General features: G+C 38.2%; 3 protein-coding genes across 9 annotated transcripts in view; 2 read left to right on the top strand and 1 right to left on the bottom strand.

Annotated features, from left to right (window-relative positions):
• Positions 1-3719: 3719 nt before the first annotated feature.
• Positions 3720-6065, top strand: golt1a (golgi transport 1A). The gene is made up of 5 exons (XM_044024527.1): positions 3720-3814; positions 5026-5117; positions 5233-5411; positions 5675-5738; positions 5827-6065. The coding sequence occupies exons 1-5, from the start codon at positions 3790-3792 to the stop codon at positions 5854-5856; spliced, it is 390 nt and encodes a 129-aa protein (XP_043880462.1). The 5' UTR covers positions 3720-3789; the 3' UTR covers positions 5857-6065.
• Positions 6066-9845: 3780 nt separating this feature from the next.
• optc (opticin) lies at positions 9846-13301 on the top strand. Its single transcript, XM_044023849.1, has 7 exons — positions 9846-10014; positions 10725-10933; positions 11073-11208; positions 11301-11459; positions 11560-11762; positions 11896-11991; positions 12500-13301. The coding sequence occupies exons 2-7, from the start codon at positions 10736-10738 to the stop codon at positions 12665-12667; spliced, it is 960 nt and encodes a 319-aa protein (XP_043879784.1). The 5' UTR covers positions 9846-10014; positions 10725-10735; the 3' UTR covers positions 12668-13301.
• A 45-nt stretch (positions 13302-13346) lies between these two features.
• LOC122768110 (dihydropyridine-sensitive L-type skeletal muscle calcium channel subunit alpha-1-like) overlaps positions 13347-19591 on the bottom strand; it is a 34507-nt gene continuing 28262 nt past the window's right edge. For 6 of the 7 annotated variants that reach the window (XM_044023841.1, XM_044023845.1, XM_044023842.1 and 3 more), the window contains 12 exons: positions 19184-19210; positions 18965-19090; positions 18812-18877; positions 18196-18287; positions 16783-16942; positions 16490-16617; positions 16083-16179; positions 15315-15417; positions 15010-15111; positions 14774-14904; positions 14555-14680; positions 13999-14150 (listed from right to left, as the gene is read on the bottom strand). In XM_044023841.1, the coding sequence (XP_043879776.1) occupies positions 14034-14150; positions 14555-14680; positions 14774-14904; positions 15010-15111; positions 15315-15417; positions 16083-16179; positions 16490-16617; positions 16783-16942; positions 18196-18287; positions 18812-18877; positions 18965-19090; positions 19184-19210 (1275 nt within the window). In that variant the 3' untranslated portion in view covers positions 13999-14033. Of the gene's footprint in view, positions 13624-13998; positions 14151-14554; positions 14681-14773; positions 14905-15009; positions 15112-15314; positions 15418-16082; positions 16180-16489; positions 16618-16782; positions 16943-18195; positions 18288-18811; positions 18878-18964; positions 19091-19183; positions 19211-19591 lie in introns of those variants that run through there. The other variant, XM_044023843.1, reaches the window with a different exon arrangement.

The raw sequence follows: 19591 nt of genomic DNA, 5'->3' as shown, positions 1-19591 counted from the left end.
TGTTCCTTTGCTAATTTAAAAGACAGACATGACATCAGACAGTCATCAATATAATAGAATTCAGTCATATATTCTTAACTAAATACATTTTTTTGGGTGATAGTGTTTTTTGTATATGTGGCAAGTACTACGTGGCTTTGTCAATTGTATGTCCGTCACAGTATATTATGTTGTCCAAAATGAGACAAAAAAGTCATAGTATAGTATGTCGTCCAAAATCACTAAAAAAGTAATAGTATAGTTGTCAATCAAAATCACTCAAAAAAGTCATAGTATGTCGTCCAAAATCACCAAAAAAGTCATAGTATAGTATGTCGCCCAAAATCACCAAAAAGTCATAGTATAGTATGTCGTCCAAAATCACTAAAAAAAGTTATAGTAAAGTATGTCATATAAAGTATGTCAGTCCAAAATCACTAAAAAAGTCATAGTATAGTATGTTGGTCCAAAATGAGACAAAAAAGTCATAGTATAGTATGTCGTCCAAAATCACTCAAAAACATCATAGTATAGTATGTCAAAATCACCAAAAATGTAGTATAGTATGTCGCTCCAAAATCAGTCAAAAAGTGATAGTATAGTATGTTGTCCAAAATCAGTCAAAAAAGTCATAGTATAGTATGTCGTCCAAAATCACTAAAAAAAGTAATAGTATAGTACGTCGTCCAAAATCACACAAAAAAGTCATGGTACAGTATGTTGTCCAAAATGAGACAAAAAAGTCATAGTATAGTATGTCGTCCAAAGTCACTCAAAAGTCAAGTATAGTATGTATCCAAAATCATTCAAAAAGTAGTATAGTATATGGACCCAAATCACTCAAAAAAGTCATTATATAGTATGTCTTCCAAAATCACCAAAAAATGTCATCGTATAGTATGTCGTACACAATCACCAAAAAATGTCATAGTATAGTATCACCAAAAAAGGTCACAGTATAGTAAGTCGTCCAAAATGAGACAAAAATGTCACAGTATAGCATGTTGTCCAAAATGAGACAAAAAAGTCACAGTATAGTATGTCATCCAAAATGAGACAAAAAAGTCTTATTTTAGTATGTCGTCTAAAAACACTCAAAAAAATCATAGTGTATTATGTCGTCCAAAATCACCAAAAAAAGTCATAGTATAGTATGTCACTAAAATCACACAAAAAGTTCATAGAATAGTATGTCGTCAAAATCACTCAAAGTCATAGTAGAGTAAATGAGACAAAAGTCATATAGTCGTAAGATGTCGTATAGTATGTTGTCCAAAATTAGACAAAAACGTCATATTATACCATGACTTTTTTGAGTGATTTTGGACGACTGACTATACTACGACCTTTTTTGGTGAATTAGGACGAAATGCTATACTATGACATTTTTGTCTCATTTTGGACGACTTACTATACTATGACCTTTTTCAGTGATTTTGGACGACATACTATACTATGACATTTTTTGGTGATTTTGGACGACATACTCTACTATAATGTTTTTTGAGATATTTTGGACAACATACTAAACCATGACATTTTTGTCACATTTTGGACGACATACTAAACTATGACATTTTACTGTAAAACCTGAGTGGCATGGTGGCGTAGTAGTTAGTTGGTATTGACTAACTACGTACAAAAATATCATAGTTTAGCATGTTGTCCAAAATTTGACAAAAATGTCATAGTTTGACAGTTTTGAGAAAACCCCCTGCTGCTACGGAAAGAGAACAGCAGCACTTGATGTAGTTAAGAAATAATAACAGCCACGATTGATGAACAAGTTTTTTCTCTTTCCTGTGGAGACTGTATGCACCTCAGAGCTTACCTGTGTTTTGGACGTGTGTTCATTATTGACACTCCAGTGTATAAGTGAATGAACGAACCTGAGTATCGCTCATATCAAAGTGTATATTAATTGCCTCGTTAATTGTTGGTGGCGCCGGCGGTGATGTGCGTATTTTCGTGTCTCGCTTTGTTTAAAGCGTACAGTTGATTTCCTGCACTGTTAGAGTTGATTTATGCTGTCTGTGTGGTAGTGAATACCGTTATTTAGTCACTTGTTTGTTTGCTGAGCGCCGATATATGCGCCGTTTGAGAGCGCGTGTTTTCTCTGCCCGCTTAGTCAGCGGAGGGCGGGGTTAGATGATGTGCCTCGTATTTATGTGATGTGTTTATGGAAAGTTCGACTATTGTTACTGACTCGGATCTTTTACTCTCGGACAGTAAATTGAACTAACCTTTTTTTGAGTTATTTCGTTCATTTTTACAGCAGGTGGCGCTGTAGCCCTCTTGTGGGCGTTGTAAAAAAGACAACAAGTGTTGCCTTCACTTAGCAACACTTAACGCTGAAGGCAACATCGTTTGCTTCAGCTGACAAAGTACAACAAACAAAATGCGACAAACAATTCAAACCATATGAAAACCTAGGAAAGCAAATACACACCTCAACAAAGTGACTTGTGTCCTGTATCCTCCCTGCCATTGTTGTTTAACAGCACGACGGTGACTAGGTAGCTGTCACGTGACCTGAGGACGGACGCTCAGTTAAGGAATCCTGAACTAATCATTTCTTTCCTGCTGAGCTTATGCAGCTGCCTGCCATCATGTGGCGAAGGAAGGTACTGCATGAAAATGAACGAACGAACCACTCAGTTGAGTGAGTCCTGAACTAATCATTTCTGTTTCCTGTCCTGCTGAACTTATGCAACTGTCTGCCATCGTGTGGCGAAGGAAAGTACTGCATGTAAATGAACGAATCACTCACTGAGACGACTCATTACTCCCGGGTCATACAAAAGATTAGTTCGTACTGAACGAATTGTTCATGAACAACAAATCACTACTCTCCTTCTTGTGTCCTAAACAACACACCATTTTGGATGATGTAGCTCATCTACCCGAATCAGCTGTAGTCCCTTACCTCCTTTACAAAGGGTGATTCAACCGAAATACCCCTTTGTCAAACTACTTCAAGTTTTAAAGGTTCAATCCACCCAAATGTTACTCCTTTACCAGCCCAGTTACTCCTTTACAACTCCTGCACCTGATGACATCGGCAGCAAGAACAGCAGGCACGCTCAAAAATTTGCCACAGAATTTTCTAGTTTAGAAAATTCAAACAATATGTTGTTCAAAATGTGACAAAAAAGTCATAGGTTAATATGTCATCCTAGATGTGACAAAAAAGTCATAGTTTAGTATGCTGTCCAAAATGTGACAAAATAGTCATAGTTTAGTATGTGATTGACATTTAAAGTAATTTCACAGACTGCCTTTTTTCACCTTTGTGACATTGCAAAAGTTAAGAATGTCTCAATCTGATGTAGATCAATTAGTCCATGCATTTGTTTACTTCACGCTTGATTTCTGTAATAGTTTTGGTAGGCTGCAACAGCAATTTGTTGGTCTTGGCCAATTGCTGCATTGTGAAAACGGGACAAATAAACTGCTCAAAACTATACTGATTTTTAAGTTAAACTAGAAATATTTTTTAAATGTCATGCTTTAGTTTAGAATGAGGTTAATAATAGTGAAATGCAGTTAGATGCTACAAGCAAAGCCACCATAAAAGAAGGAGTAGGTTAGAGGGTTTAAAGTCACGCTGATCAATTCTCTGAATGGCTGATAACATCACCCAGATAACTTACCCTTTCTGCAGTGTTCAATGCAGGGGCGATGCATATGTCTGCTCTGGTTAATGTTCACCTAAATCACTGACAACGTCACCATACAAAGGTCACAGCTGAAAAAAGGAAGCTAAGCTAAGTTAAGCTTCTTTTGTCAGGGAAGACATAAGCAGCTACCATGGTGGTCATCACAGAGTTCCAGAGTAAGTGTTTCCTCAGTTTCTCTCTTCTGAAGTGTTGTCCTGCATATGGAGCAGAGTGGTGGCCTAATGTCCACATACTATATTAAGACAAGCTTGAGAAAATGATGTGTTTCAAGGTAAAAGACCACATGTTACAAGGAGTAAATAATATCTGAAAGTACAGTGTTATGAGTTGTTGAGTTTACGATCAATGTAACAAAATCAGGCCCTCTCTGTGAGTGTTAAAATCAGTTTAAAGAAATGAGTCGAGCAGTTATGGTTAAAACATCTAATAATTTTCTTATGACTGATAAACTTGGGTTAAATACTGTTGTTTTGATGAAAGAATCCGACTGAAAGTTAGTTTTGCTGTGCCAACTGCAGTGGCATGAGGTAAACCATACAGTCATTTGTAATTACAATGCTCTCCTGTAAGCAGACATGACCAAGCTGCATCACGTCATTCACCATTACTACCTCTAATGTATTATTTTCAATATTCTTATTCCATAAAGTACTGGAACTAAACCTGAAAATTAAATTTCCTTTAAATTTAAATAAGCACTGGCAGGTAAAAGATTCATGCTATGGAAGCACTGGAACGCATCATCAGCGATCAGTGATGTATCCTGGGTTCATCGGATGTTTAAGGTCTCACAACATCATGCACCCTGCCCAGGTGACCCAGCATCTGCTGCCTCCTCGACACCCTACTTCAACTGGATGGGAGTGTGCTCGCCAACCCTGTCTCTGGCACACTTCTAGAAGCCCCTGGTATTTGGCCAGCCTCTCAAAGGCCTTCTCTATGATAGACCATGTCAGGTCTATCAGGGAAAGTTGTTTTGAGGCCTCTGAAAGAATGACAATGTCCGGGTCCAAAGGTGTTCCAGGAACCTGTGCTGTTTGCCCAGGTCTACTAGCATCTGCCAGTCTTGTGCATTAGAGAGTAGACCTGCAGTGGTTTCTGCTGCTCTCTTGCCCTGATGAAAGGTATCTGCTTCCCAGATGGGGTGTGGGGCTTGAATGTTGTTATGGCTAAGGAGACACTGACAGCAACTGCGTTTCAGCACTTGGTCATGATGCCAGTAGTAGTGGCTGTCCTCTAAGACCCAAGGACAGCTGCTTAGGGTGTGTTTCATGTGGTCAGGAGGGGGTATTGGTTTTGCCTCAGAGCCGGAAGGGTAGCAGGTATAGGTAAAATGTCATCTCTCTTTGCCCTGTTTGTCTTCCAGAGATTGGTGTTGGTCTGATGGGATTCAGTTTGTTTTTCCTAATCTTTGGTGTGCTGCTGTACTTTGACTCTGTCTTGCTGGCATTTGGAAACGTGAGTTAAATTTATTGCCACACGCACTTGCTCATTGCCACTTTCTCACTAACACAGTCATTTTAATTGCAAAACCTCTGTACAACTTTATAAATCAATTTTCCTCCTCATTCAGATCCTGTTTCTGACCGGCTTGACATTTATCATTGGCATCAGAAGGACCGCCCAATTCTTCTTTCAAAGACACAAGTTTCGAGGTTCTTTGTTCTTCCTGGGCGGAGTCTCTCTGGTACTGTGCCGTTGGCCAATCATTGGAATGCTATTAGAGAGTTATGGCTTTGTTCTTTTATTCAGGTGAGTACAGGTGGAGTTTTTGTAAAACAGAAAACAAAGCTGCAAATGAATCTTAGATAATGTTGAATGCCCCCACTTTGATTTGGAATTGTTAAGATTTGAATAGTATATAGAGTAACTACTACATTTAGTTAATAGTTTGGTGAAGTTGATCATTTCATTCATCTCTTATTTTTTTAGTATCTCATAATCTAACTGATCATATCAGATTGTAATGTGATGTAGCCTTTCAGCTTTGTCATCTGTTTTCTTTCCTACCATAGATCCTTCTTCCCCATGGCCTTGGGATTTGTGGTGTCAGCTGTGAATATTCCCTTCCTCAGTGCAGTATGTTTTGTTTCAGTCTCAGTAGATTAACATGCTTTAGGGGTTAGAATTAGACATTTAACAGAATGTTTTTCCTTTTTCCTTTCAGTTTAGCTCCAGCAGCTCCTCCATGGTCTGAGCAGATAGAAGACATCTTACAGCAACGAGGAAGTGTGTGTTGGGGACAACTATTTATTTTATGATACACAGGAGGAATAAGTTATTTTTTACAATGTTTTATATTTTCTATATTCTGAGGTTACAATTACAACCAAGCATTCGTAGAATGAGCTGCTTAAATGTGATAACCTTAAACCTTTTACCAATAAAACACAAATCCTGGATCTATGTTGTCTTATTTTGGAATCATTTACCATTTCACCCCTTTACTTTATATGTTTTTGTATTGTTATACATAGTGCATACTGTGTACTAGAGCAATTCTATAAATCTTAACAAGCTGGTTCTACAACACCTGTAACACCTGATCTAAGGAACAAATTTACAATAAGCAAACAAGTTCAATATAATAAATTGGCCTACTACCAAAGACAATGTTGTTTTTATTCATTTCAAGTAATCTTCCATTTGAAATCGCAAAATGGACACTCTGGTTGTTTATCTTTACAAGTACGAGTCTACTTCTCCAAACATACTAATATTCATCTTCTGCCAATACAAAACATGTTACACTCTGGAGTTCAATAACCTTTGACACGTCACTAACATGAAACTGGTAAAATGTCATTGTTCCTGTGGTGAGCTGTCCTTTCACACATTAAAGAAGAGGTCGATGTAGTATCTATAGATACTTTGCTACGTTAAAATTATGTTTTTATTGAGTCTTTAGCAATACCATTTTAGTTTTTACACTCCAAATATACATATTAAATTAGATATCATATTTTAAATGATAGCATACATCATATATATATATATGTATATATATGTAGACAGTAACAAAAGATTTAGTTAGATAGTTTTTTTTTTTTTTTGTCATTTCCCATAACGTAGACCAAAGGAGTTGTGGTTGTATGAGGAAACTTTGTGATGTTTCTTTATAGTTTGAGGGAGGGCCAACTTTGGGATCCACCATCCTATCCTGGGAAACTTTCCATCATTAGAATGGATCTTACCATCAGGTAAATTCCCAGAATGTTTTGTTGATGGCATTGGCATTGATGTATGGCTCAAATCCCTCAAGGCTTTGAGAATTGCTTGATCTGAAGGACACAAAAATACAGATATATCTGGTTTATAGTACATACATCTTTATTTGGATTTTGTATGGAATGAAACCTTAAACAGCATTCAAAGTTTGTTCATGTGGTGAAGGGAAAGTAGACAGTGGAATAGAGTAGATGTTTCCAGTTTTTTGTTTTTCTGCGGGATGCATTGATTTGTTTCAGGAAGCTTTGAAAAGCTTCCCAGCCTTTGACTATACCTTTACTGAAGTGAGTTGATTTCAAACTGCTGGAAGAGTAGATCGTTGTTGAAAAAGCAGCCATCATCAGAGCAACGAGACGTAGCATCATTACAGTCAGTCACAGCCTCTGATATTCTTCTGCAAGTGGAAAATAAATAATTAAAATTGTATTAATAGCAGAAGTTTTATCATTCTCAGTTTTATAAACAGTATTGTGTGAGAAGTCTTTCACTGGTAAGATTAGTGTTTATATCTGGTCACACAGTATTCAGGCTCAATCAAAACTGCAGAACCTGATTTTGTATTTGCTCCTATTTTTTAAAAAGAAATGTTATTACTCACTCACTCAGTCATCTTCTACCACTTTATCCTCCACATGAAGATGACCGTAGTGAGAGTGGATGTTTTTTTGTCTCTATGTGGTAATGTGGTGAACTGGCAACCGGTCCAGGGTGTACCCCATCCTTCTGCACTATTCCAGCTGGGATTGGCACCAGCGCCCTCTGTGACCCTCATGTGGAGGATAAAGTAGTAGAAGAACTGTCTCTAACAGACGGTGAGCTATTATCGATAAAAAAAATAAAAGTAAATGCCAAGGATTGTAAGCGACAATTGTTATAAAATAGCAGAATTATTCAAGTTGTAGAGAGAAGTGCTACACAAAACCAGCAAAACAGCAAGCAACAAAATACATTAGCACAGAAAACAGGCTCACACACCACAGTGCAGTTGTTTCTACCTGAATCATTCTGAATACTATGTGAGGTAATGTCCTGTCATGTGGACACCCACAGACCTTTACTTCTTTGAAAGACACTGCTATGACCTCACTTTTTTTTATCAATAATTCATCTGCACCTTTTATTTATGGCCATAGTTTCAGCAGCTGTGTGTGCTTGTACCTTTGCAGCTTCATACCTCCGTCATGTCTTTCCTTGTCTTTCTCTCTTCTCTCTCTTTTCTTTTTAGCAGGAGTAAAAATTAAGGAGTCAATTTTCTTGGTCAAAGAGGACTCCCTCAAAATTAAAAATTTCTACTGGAGCATTGACTGTATCTTGAATGACAAAGACCATCCATTCACACTGATCAAGTCGGTAATTAAAATGTGAGAAATCACTGTTTGTACCGAATCACTGATAACCCAATACACTGTACTGCGGCATAACATTATGATCATTCGCACACATCATAATATACTTACATTTTCACAGCAGGAAAATATATCAGCCAGATATAGATACGTCTGACTTACAATGACATAAATCATGAACTAAAGTGGAACCTCCTCTTTTCAATGTTCCCTTTACAATGATAATTTAACCTAATCCTTCCAAACCCAAGAAAATCATCATGTTTTCTAAACACTCAACTCTTCCTCCGACTGTGTCCATGTCTCATTTACTGTATATTAATACTAATGTATTTCTAGACATACACAATAACGTTGCAACTGTATAAAATTACCTCATCATCACATTATTAAACAGACAATAGACAGAATATGAAACATGCTGTTCTGGTCTTACCTTTACACTGAAGGTGAGCGCTGACTGAAGCCTCCTGTCCCCTGCTGGGTTAGTTTCTTTTATAGGGTGACACTTCTGCGTCATCATCACTGGTTGGTGGTGTATTTGTTGCCACATACAGTATGCACCAACACACACCACTCCTCATTCCTTTCCTGTCCATCCAACTCTTTTTTTTTTCAGATGTGTTCTTTTTAATGTAAAAAAAATTTCATCCAAGGCATTGATTTCCACATGTGGACTCAAATTTGGTTTAGGTTTAATTTAGTTACTATTTTGGTATTTCAGTAATAGATAAGAAATTAGTTTTTGGTCAACACAATAGCCTGGAGGTCATGTCAGTATAAGAACACAGTGAAAGTGAAGTGGGCTGAATAATATATCTCCTCTGCTCTGGACAGAAAATTACAATGTGCTTCTATATTTGTTGATATGTCCAAAGTATTTAACTCAGTTGACCATGACAAACTGAAACTGGCTTTCAGAGCAGGCAGTTGGGTGGTTCTCCATCTATCTCAATGACAGAACCCAAAGTGTTAAGTTTGATGGTGTTTGCTCAGATTCTCTGTCAGTCACAAGAAATGTGCCACAGGGCTCTATTCTTGGCCCACTTTTATTTACTATTAATATCAACAATGTCGGACTTGACATGACAGATGCCCTTTTTCATTACAATGCAGACAATCTGGTTATTTATTCCCTTACTCCATCCCTCACTGATGCCCTAAACAATGTACAACACACTTTTGAAAGTGTGCAGAACAACTTTTCTCAACTCTACATAGTCCTATACTGGACTATGGAGATGTCTTCTATGCACCAAATGTATTGCATATGCTAGATTCTGTATACCATGCCTCATTTTGCTTCACCACAAACTGTAAAGCTCTGAATCATCCGATTTACACAATGCAGGAACCATTTTACAATCACCATATCCTGGTGGAGCTGGTTGACCTGAAAATGTGGCCATTGTCATTTGGTGTGAAGTAGCAGTTCAAATCATGCCATATTGGGTAGTGATTTGGGGGTATTCAAATGTGAATTGTCATGGTTATTTCTTTCCAGCTGTGATTGTGGCAATAGTTTTAAAGGTGTGTGTGTGTGTGTGCGTGTGTGTTGAAGGGGACTCTAGTGACAGCTGAGTACACACTAACTAAACACTAAATACTTGCACATTCCCCTGCTGTTTTTGTTTGTCACCCTTCCCTTCTGTGACTGTGAGCCCAAGTGAACAGCAAAGGCCTGTGTGGACTCTTGGGACAAAGTGAATCCTGGTGCAGCCATCGAGAGCAACATCATTTGAAGGACAGACGTTAAGGAGGGTTTTCAGGAGCACACGACTGTAAGTGCTGTAATTACTGCTCCTTTTTGATTGCAGCATGCAAACAAATGTTTTATATTGCTGAAAATGTACCAATTCTGCTTTATTTTAGATATTTGTGTTGTTTGTACTGGTTGGTATCATTCATGCTGGAATTCTTGATTCCCCTTGAATGGTTCTCCTTTTCATATTAATTCAAATTATTAATGAACTCTATATATCATGCTTTAGTTTCATAGAGTGAAATTTGGCTTTATAAGTGTACCTGTGGCATGAGAATAACTAATCCATTTTAGAAAGAATATAACAAATAATATACAGCTATGGCTGTCTTTGAAAAGCCTTGCTCCAGTGCCAGGACTCGCATAGCCCTGTCATATTTCACAGCAAACATTCGTCGTGGCGTTTTAACCAAACAGCCAACAAAGCCCCTTTAGCTCACTAATTAAGGATGGATTCGTGCAAGGCAGCTTTACAAACCCTGTAACAGTTTTAAGATGTAAAAGGACTTACCTAAGGACGAAAATAACAAGTGAAAGAAAGTATTATCATATTAGGCAGATTTCCCTAGATGTGAGTAGTTGTAGTTGACGTTTTTAGAACAAGCCTTGGCAACAAAAGCAGTTTTGAGATTGCCTAACATGACTGAAAATGTCATGTTTTACCTTTGGCTCTGATTGAACACGGCGCTTGTGTTTATACTTTTATCCCACTCGACTCGGACATTACAGATCTGAGGAAGATGTGGTCACGGATGGTGGCTTCTGCCTTGGTCCTGGTCTTCCTTAGCTCCTGCCCTGGCATAGAGCCTCTTCCAGTTGAGCCAGATGATGATGTTTTTCACATGGAGAACTATGACCTGAATACTGAGATTGAATGGGAGAACATGGATGTCAACGTTTTTGGAGACGATTATGATTACGATTACCTGGATCAAGAGGTATGAGGAAGAAAGGGGATGGAAGTCACAAGTGATTTCGATGGGATGGCCATCCCTGGCCTGCCTCCATGTCACATATGCTTCCACCCAAGATACCAGTTTCTGAACTAACTATATCTCAATGTTATGTGGTCTCCAGGATGGAAAGGCACCAAACACCCCCTTACAAGCTACCCAGCCCACAGCTCAACACTATGAGGAGGCAATGACGACTCCAGCTCCAGTGTCCCTGGACTTTGAGGGACCAGGACTCTTTGGCCCTGAGACTGGCCTGGGTAGGTTTAAATGCTATTACACAATGTATTCAATACTTGGATAATACACTGTGTTAACTGTGTGTTAAACATTCCCTTCACCCTGTGTGCAGGTATGCCTACTTGCATATTATGTATGTGCATTGGTGGGAGTGTGTACTGTGATGACATGGGCCTGGATCAGATCCCACCCCTGCCCAAAGACACCACCCATTTCTATGGCCGCTTCAACAATCTCCGTCATGTCAAGAACACAGACTTTTTCAATCTTAGTGAGCAACCACTTTGCATAAATGATTCTCTGACTGACTGTTTAGGTAGATGGTATATCATGGCTTTTTTCTTTTTCTTTTTTTTTTGTGTTTTACATAGACAAGCTCCAGTCTATCGATCTAACTGGGAACCAGATCTCAGGGATGGATGAGGATGTGTTTCACTCTTTGACACAACTCCAGGAGTTATTGTTGGCCGACAACAACATGCAGGTCTTGCCTGAGCTGCCGGTCAACTTGAAGCGCGTAGATCTACGTAATAACAAGCTGATAAGTCGTGGGTTACATTCTGAGGGTTTTAAGGTAAGTGTTCCCTGCAAATATGATTAGAATACAAATCATGTTGCTCCTAAAACCTCACTCTAATACATTTGACAACAATCAGGCAGAAGTTTCAGCAGAAGCTGGTGGATGACAATTATTATATTCCATGCAGGACATGAGTCACCTGGAATTCCTCTATCTGTCTGGCAACAACCTGGATTATATTCCTATACCACTGCCACTGAGCCTGAAAGTGTTACACCTGCAGGTACAAGCACATGCATGCCTCATCTTTAATGTATCCATAGGGACAACCTGTCTCACGGAAACTGTGTTCCTGGACAGTTACATGATATCAGGAAAATGTTTTCTCTCAGTTTGTGTTTTTGACATTTCGTAAACAGTGACATTGTTTAAAGGTAAGCAATGTTTTTACTTTACTTTCAAATACAGTATCTGATGCCCACCAAGCAACAGACCACAGTTCAAGATCAGACCAAACAATTCAAGATTTTCTTTCTTTCTAGTGGTTGAACTGAATTCACAAGGTGGAATTCATGGTTATATAGTAGACTTATTGTTAAATTTAGTTTCAACAAAATAGTGTTAGTCGTACTATTTTGTCCGGCGTTTATTGAATTTGTATTTTAATTTTAAATGATGGTGTTGTATCTGTCCAACTGAAGTAAGGAGGGTTGGAGAGGATGGGGTGGCGGTGATTTGTTGCTTTTAACGAAATAAAATGAAATATTGATGATAATATTCATACTTTTTAGGACAACAACATCCAGTTGCTGCAAGAGGACACTTTCTGTAACCAACATGATCACAACTTTATCCGCCGAAACCTGGAGGACATCCGTCTGGATGGTAACCCCCTGAACATCAATCTGTTTGCCCAGGCGTATGTCTGTCTTCTACGTCTGCCTGTAGGTAATCACTGACAGCTGTCAGAGACCAAAACATGTGCAGTTTTAATGGAAATGTCTATTCTGTTTTGTATGTCAGATAATATTGTTAATCAGGCCAGAATTACGTGGAAAAACATGGAGTGACATGGATTTAAATGGAATCAGTTGATTTTCTGGGTTTCTACAGTCTCAAAACGTTGTAGATGGCCAATTTATTAGCAATCAGATGTCTATTTCCATAATAATTAATTAATTAAATTAATTTAATAATAATTAATTAATTAATTTAAATGAAACAGAGACTTCTAGTTGAGTATTACTATTGCCTGTGTGTGCTTCATTTCAACCCCTATTTAAGTATTATTTGGTCATCTTTGGCGTTGATTCGGCAGCAGTGATCATTTTATCGTATCCTTTTTTTTCATTTAATCATCATATTCATATCTCGTTAAAATAGTCATCATACTTATGATTTGCATGATTTTTATGCGGCTCAATTAGACTTCGAATGTATTCAATGCTTTTCTGGGGTTTTATCCTAATTATGAAAGATATGTTATAGCCACTTTCAAGTCACCACTTATGTGAGTTGTGTGGCATTGTGTGCACTTGTGTGCAATGGCTTTTGTCTGATAATCTTTACATCATGGTATTGCTCATATGTACATTTGTCTTAGTAAACCTCATACTTTGAAAGAACAAAAACCACATCTCTGTTTGTCTATTTTAATATCACACAGAACAATACCTTTCACAGACAAAAACAGAAGTCCAACTGAATGCTAATGTTGTTCTACTTTGCATTGCTTTATGTTTTTGTATTCAGTGTTTTCATTGGAGTTTTGAATCCTGGTCTTAAACCTAATCCTCCTTTGCCACTTGGTAAAAATGGTGTTTCAAGGATCACCGTCTTTCATCAAAGTCCTCCACGTCCGTTGAGAAGGTCTTCCAGTCTCCATGTTGCCACAATCAAAGAGCATAGTTTTATTCTGAGAAAAAAACAAACAGACAAATAGGGAAAAAAGAGAGACAAATGAAATAGCAATTATACTAGTTTCAGGAATACATACAACACAAGGTTTTGGCTGCTGTGCAGTAAAGCCCTTTACATACATTGCATTATATCCCTGGTTTCTTTGACTTTCCTCCTTGTTTTCCCTCTTAATGTCAACATCCTGATGGAGACTTGACTATCTTAGGAACAACGTAATACTCCAACTGGTCAAAGCTATTCACTGATTACCAAATCTGTTAAAAAAACAAGTTTACTGTAAACTATACAGCTTGGAAGGTCTGAAGTCATATTACACATTTATTAAGAACACTATAGAATTGTAAGTAACATCTGTAATAATCACACTGACCTGTGGCTTGCATTGAGGCCTGCCGCTAGAGATATTTATATAATGCTATTCATGACTCCTTCAGCCATCTGTAGGGGGCGCTGGTGAGTGGCCTGGTTGCCAGAGGCCTCAACAAAGAAAGGATCTGAGTGGTTTCCAAAGAGACTATGTCTCTGTTGTACAAGAAATAGGGACATTACAATGTTAATGTTAACACAGCTTCTGTCCCACATTTAACTAAAGTTTAAACAAATGTGTTATGTATCTGTTTTTACACTTTCACACACATCTTTGTTTTACCACAATTAAGTTCTGACTATTGTCCTTACTTTTATTTTGTTGATATTGGCCAATGTTCTTTCAAAGAAGAACTTTCTATAAGAAGAATAAAATAGGTGTTTTCATACAAAATTCCCAGTTAAGTCAAACTGTTACCCTTAGGTTGGGAGAGGTGGGATTTTTGCAATAGATTTCGATAAGGGAATTTCTAAGTCCAATGACAGATCATTATTATTATTCCTACTATATTTCCATTTCTCCCTCTACCCTCCCTACATCTTTCAAACTAATGTGCTACCCTGAAGGGTGTCTCCTCAGCAGTTTCATCAATTGCTCGGTCCATGTCTTCTTCAGTTATTAGGTCTCCAGAAATGGTCCTATGGAGTTCTGGAGCTGCCTCTTCCTCAATATTCCTCAGTCCTGCCTGATAGACACAGACAAAGTAAAGGAAAACTGGGATTTTACCTTTTGGTTCACTCTGTTTGCCACTGGACAATGTTGTGCTGTAATTGCTTACCTGTATTTCATGGGTAGCACTTTTCTTGGTGGGCCTGTAGCCATAGTACTCTTCCTGTCTCTTTTTCAATTTCCTAAAATAATCCTGGATTAAGAAAGTGGCATAGAACTTTCCCACTGTCACCTCATCATCTGTTGACACACAGAGATGCATGTGTTTCATTGGTAACTGACAATCAACAGCTGACATAATTAAAAAATAAAACATAAAATAAACATCTGACTAAGCACTCATACCTCCAATAGGAGGGATGACTTGATCCAGTAGTTTCATACTAGTGCGCTTCCAGATTTTCTTTATTATTGCCCTCAGCTCCTCGTTGGCTTTTTCAAAGTTACCTGAAAGAAAGAAAGAATCGAGCAATCAGACCACTGAAATAGCCAACATGCAAAGTCAAAAACACTGAAACATTGTTAAAAGAAAATAAGTTCATTCTTTAGTCATATTTGTGTTTCTTTCTGAAAATTCATAAACCCATTCATTCCTAATCCATATGCAAACAAAAAAAAAATAAAACACAAATGCCCACAATACCACAGACCTTCTGTCTTTATTTTCAGTGCAGTTCTAACCAGGGCAAATAGTGTGGCATTGAAGGTTACAGTTCCATCACTGTTGAGGGGCATGTTCATGGAGACCAACCTCTGAAAAGACAGAAGAAATACACACACACTGTACTGTACTGTAACTCTTTAAAAACATACTTGCAGTGACTCACTTTTGCTCAAATTGACTGACCCAAAACACAAGAGGCATCACCATCATCTCTACTATGTGACATCAGAGACTTGCCAAAGTAGTTCCAGCCATTGAATGTAAGATATTGATGTGACACAGATAGATTTGTATAGATTTGGTAAATTTTTAAAGGATGTCACAGAAAACAGAAATCAAAGGTTCCACATAGATATGGTCTACCTGAAACACAGCTACCTTGTAATGTCGAGTTCTTTGTTACTGGTATGATATAACTAATGAACGAGATATCAGATTTACACAGTGGTTACAGGATAACAGAGGCTGAAATGCTTTGAATGCATCAAGACAAATGAGGGGAAAAACATGATAGCTGCTGTCGCCAAAGCAACAAGCTGATGCTCAGCTATTTAATAACTGCAAAATGAGGCTGCAGCCGATGACATGTCACAGACACATGACAAAATTGGTAATGAAGCGCCTTTTCTGACGTCTTTGGTCGCAGCATCTCTTCACAACAAGGGAAGCTCTGTTTAGACAGAAAAGAGTAGGCAGCTTCCACATTACATGCACATGTGTTTCATCCGGCATCAGGATGAAGATTTTTCCTCACCTTGCAGGCAATGCGATGTGGACAAAACTTGCCAAATCCTAAAGGTGGAGGTATTCTCCGTAGAAGTGTCACCACATCAAGGTGCTTAATACGACCTCTGTAAGAAGGAATATATGTAATAATGAACCCATGATAAATGTATATTAGTGCATAAAGATTGCTTGCTTGTTCTCTCACATGTAATAATCTTCCTATAGTTCTTCTTGTTTAATAGAGAAGAAAACCAAGTGTAATAATATTGTAACCGTTTAATGTCAGATACATCACGCACTGTGGTCAACAGTGCTGTGTAATGAAATTAGAATGGAGCAAAGTAAGACATGGCTCACAAGATTAGCTTGAAACCACACGTCACAAGTCTCAAAGGAAAATTGTACAATGTATTCCATGAACACGCATATACTTACGTAGCTTCAGGGTCATATTCAGCCCAGATTTTCTTAAACTCATCCAAGTGCTGAGGACCAAGAATGGACCAATCCCGTGTCAAGTAGTCAAAGTTATCCATGATGACAGCCACAAACAGGTTAATGATCTGTAAAGGGTAGATTCATTTTTATTATATGTGTAGCTGTTGACAAATGAAATTCAAAAAGATAATTCATATTACATTGGCATTATTTCTGCTTTATATGAGAATTTCCTTTCCTTTTTTAATGTGCATGAGGTAAATTGCTTCTCAATGTGTGTGTTGTTTTACCAAAAAGGCACAGAGCATGTAGAAACTCATGAAGTAGATGATGGCAAAGTTGGATCCGCACGTGTATTCTTCCCCAGGCAGGTAATCGGACTTGGGGTCACACCTCTTCCCATACATGCACCCTAACATGACTTCATGCCAGGCCTCCCCTGTGGCACATCTGCAAAATAGATCCAATCATTCACCTTCCTAGAAACTGTTATAACATTTCACCACTGAGACGTTAGCATCGTAAAAGCCATTTCTACGAAATGTATAATCTACATGTAATTAAGTAATCAGCATGATGTAAGCTAAACAGAAATACTGTAATATTATTCTATTATATATTTCTTGAAAATTAGTATCAGCATGATATTTTAGGGGCAACCATCACAATGCAATTGAAGTTGAAGGTTTTTTTTAAATTTGGGTCCCAGTTTGACCAGGTGCTTCAGCTCCTTCAGCTTTCTTTCACAATATGCAGACATGCAGATCTGGCGCTGGGTTAATTGGAGACCCAGAGCAGACAGGAACACAACCCTAGGGAAGCTGCCACCAAAAAGGACTCTTTGGTGACTGAAAATCCAGATAAACTGGACAGAGCAGGTTCTAATTTGAGCTGAAAATGTACCAGGAGTAAGGTAGGTGTCATTATATAAGTGGCATCTTTTGTCTATGTTTCAGCTCTGAAATATCAGTTTACACTGGTGAAACTTGGCAGTATTGAAGGATTGTTTTCTTTATTTCGTCTGAACTATTATTTTTTTTCTTACTTCCATTCACACTGTCATATCTTTATATGAATAATATGGGGCCACTTTCTAATCAGACTCTCAGCACACAGCAGCAGCTGGCAGTGAGTGAGTCACTGTGACCTGCCACCACAGCAACAGTGGCTCTGCTAGATGGTGAAACACAAATCAATCACAGGATTTGTTGAGTCTGAGTCTAACCTGTCTCTGGGTTCATGTTAGGTAACCTACAGTTGCAAGACAACTGCATCTAAGGGCATCTAATCAGAATGGCTTATTGGTGTCTTCCCAACGGGAGGCCCACGAGCAAAAGGGAAGGAATTGGGCTCACAGGGTCACTGGTTCACATCCTGGGACCACCCAAGGGTTGTGGCTACCCCTGAGCTAGGCACCCAATTCCTATTACTCCCTGCTCTTGTGTGTGTACACTACTGGTGTGCAATAAGAATGGGTGAACTGCAGAGGTCAAATTCACTATCACTAATTGTTGAGTGTGCAAAGTGGTGCTGCCACTTACAACTGGACCCAAATCATCGGCCTGTTTATGTGTGTTTTTGTGTTTGCACTGTGATAGTAGTGCACTGTAGTTACTGAATATGCTGTTGTTTGTGTTGAGACCTTGCATTGAGGTATTACTCATGGCACAGAGTGAGTAAACATGGAGAGGCAGTCCACCAACCTGAATAAAAGGAGCACAGCCTGTGGGAATGTCTGAAAGTTGTTGTTCCTGTTGATGTATGTTCCATCAACCAATGCAATTTTACCAAATATCTGCAGAAAAGAGAAGGAAGGTTGTAATTGTGGGTTTCCTGCTCTGCACTGGATTGTTCTTACCCCAAGGAACATTATGTATGGAATTTACAAAAAAAGTGTTTGAGTTCCCTCCCAACATGTTATATGCAGTCAAATTATAATTTATGTGTATGATTTGATTGTATATCTAATTTATAAATATATAATGCTTTTTTGTGTTGAAAATAATAATCCCAAACAATATGGCATCCTAATTTGTGTGTATCCCAATAGGCAACACTGCGGTTAACCTTAACTTTGCTTTAATTCAGATGTAGCCTCATTCATAGATGCGTTTGAAGGCACCTACGCCTTCCAACTATGACACGGACCCCAAAGAACACACTTTTAAATGAGAATCAGTTGTTAAATAAATGAATTAAATAGCTAGTATACTTTTTGCAGTGCTTTGATGTGTACGGTTGCTGTTTTGTTCATATTTTAATATCAGCACATTGCATGTCAAAAGTGTGGTGTGTGTGAATGTGCACTTGGATATATACCTGCATTCCAACCACAGCGTATATGAAGAACAGCATAAGGATGAGCAGTGCTACATAAGGAAGAGCCTGTGACACAGTGACACAAGACCACAGTCAGAAAGACATTCAATCTAAACCACAGACTGAATGATGCCGAGAGACCACCACACTCACCTGAAGGGATTTGATGAAGGTCCACAGAAGGTTCCTTATTCCCTCGGAGCGATTCAACAGTTTCACCAGACGCATTACGCGAAACAGTCTGAAGAATGTGATTGACACACTCATGTTCTCAGAAGACTTTGTAGAGAGAGAGAGGACACATCGGGAATTACTCAAGGTAAAGCATTCAATTCTACCAAATTCTAATGTATCAAAGTTAAAGAAACTCACAGCAATTGCTTGCATGGGATCCACTGCCTGTAGAAAGAAATAATTAATTTTTCTACTTGAACACACTTTTGGAAACGTAAATTACTTCTTCAGAGATTTGTACTCATGCTCAGATTGCAAGGTTTGTTAATAGGTGCAAGTATAAGTAAAAAAAAAAAAAAACAGAAATTTTTACTCAAACAATATTTAACGTACAACATAAGAAGTATAGTTAACACAATGCAAATATGACTTAACATTTACTGTTATCACTGAATGAACATATCAGCAACTTAGTTAAGCCACAATCAGTTCATGCTGCTCTGAGGTACCAAGACCATAATATATTAAAGCATTCAAGCAGATAGACAGATAATCTTACACAATCCAAGCAGTCACAAACTGCAAACTACCTCAGAATATACAGAA

This window comes from Solea senegalensis, linkage group LG4 (genome assembly GCF_019176455.1).
Source record: "Solea senegalensis isolate Sse05_10M linkage group LG4, IFAPA_SoseM_1, whole genome shotgun sequence".
NCBI lineage: Eukaryota > Metazoa > Chordata > Actinopteri > Pleuronectiformes > Soleidae > Solea > Solea senegalensis.
Note: the sequence above shows the minus strand (reverse complement) of the source record. Positions and strands in the feature narration are given on the sequence as shown.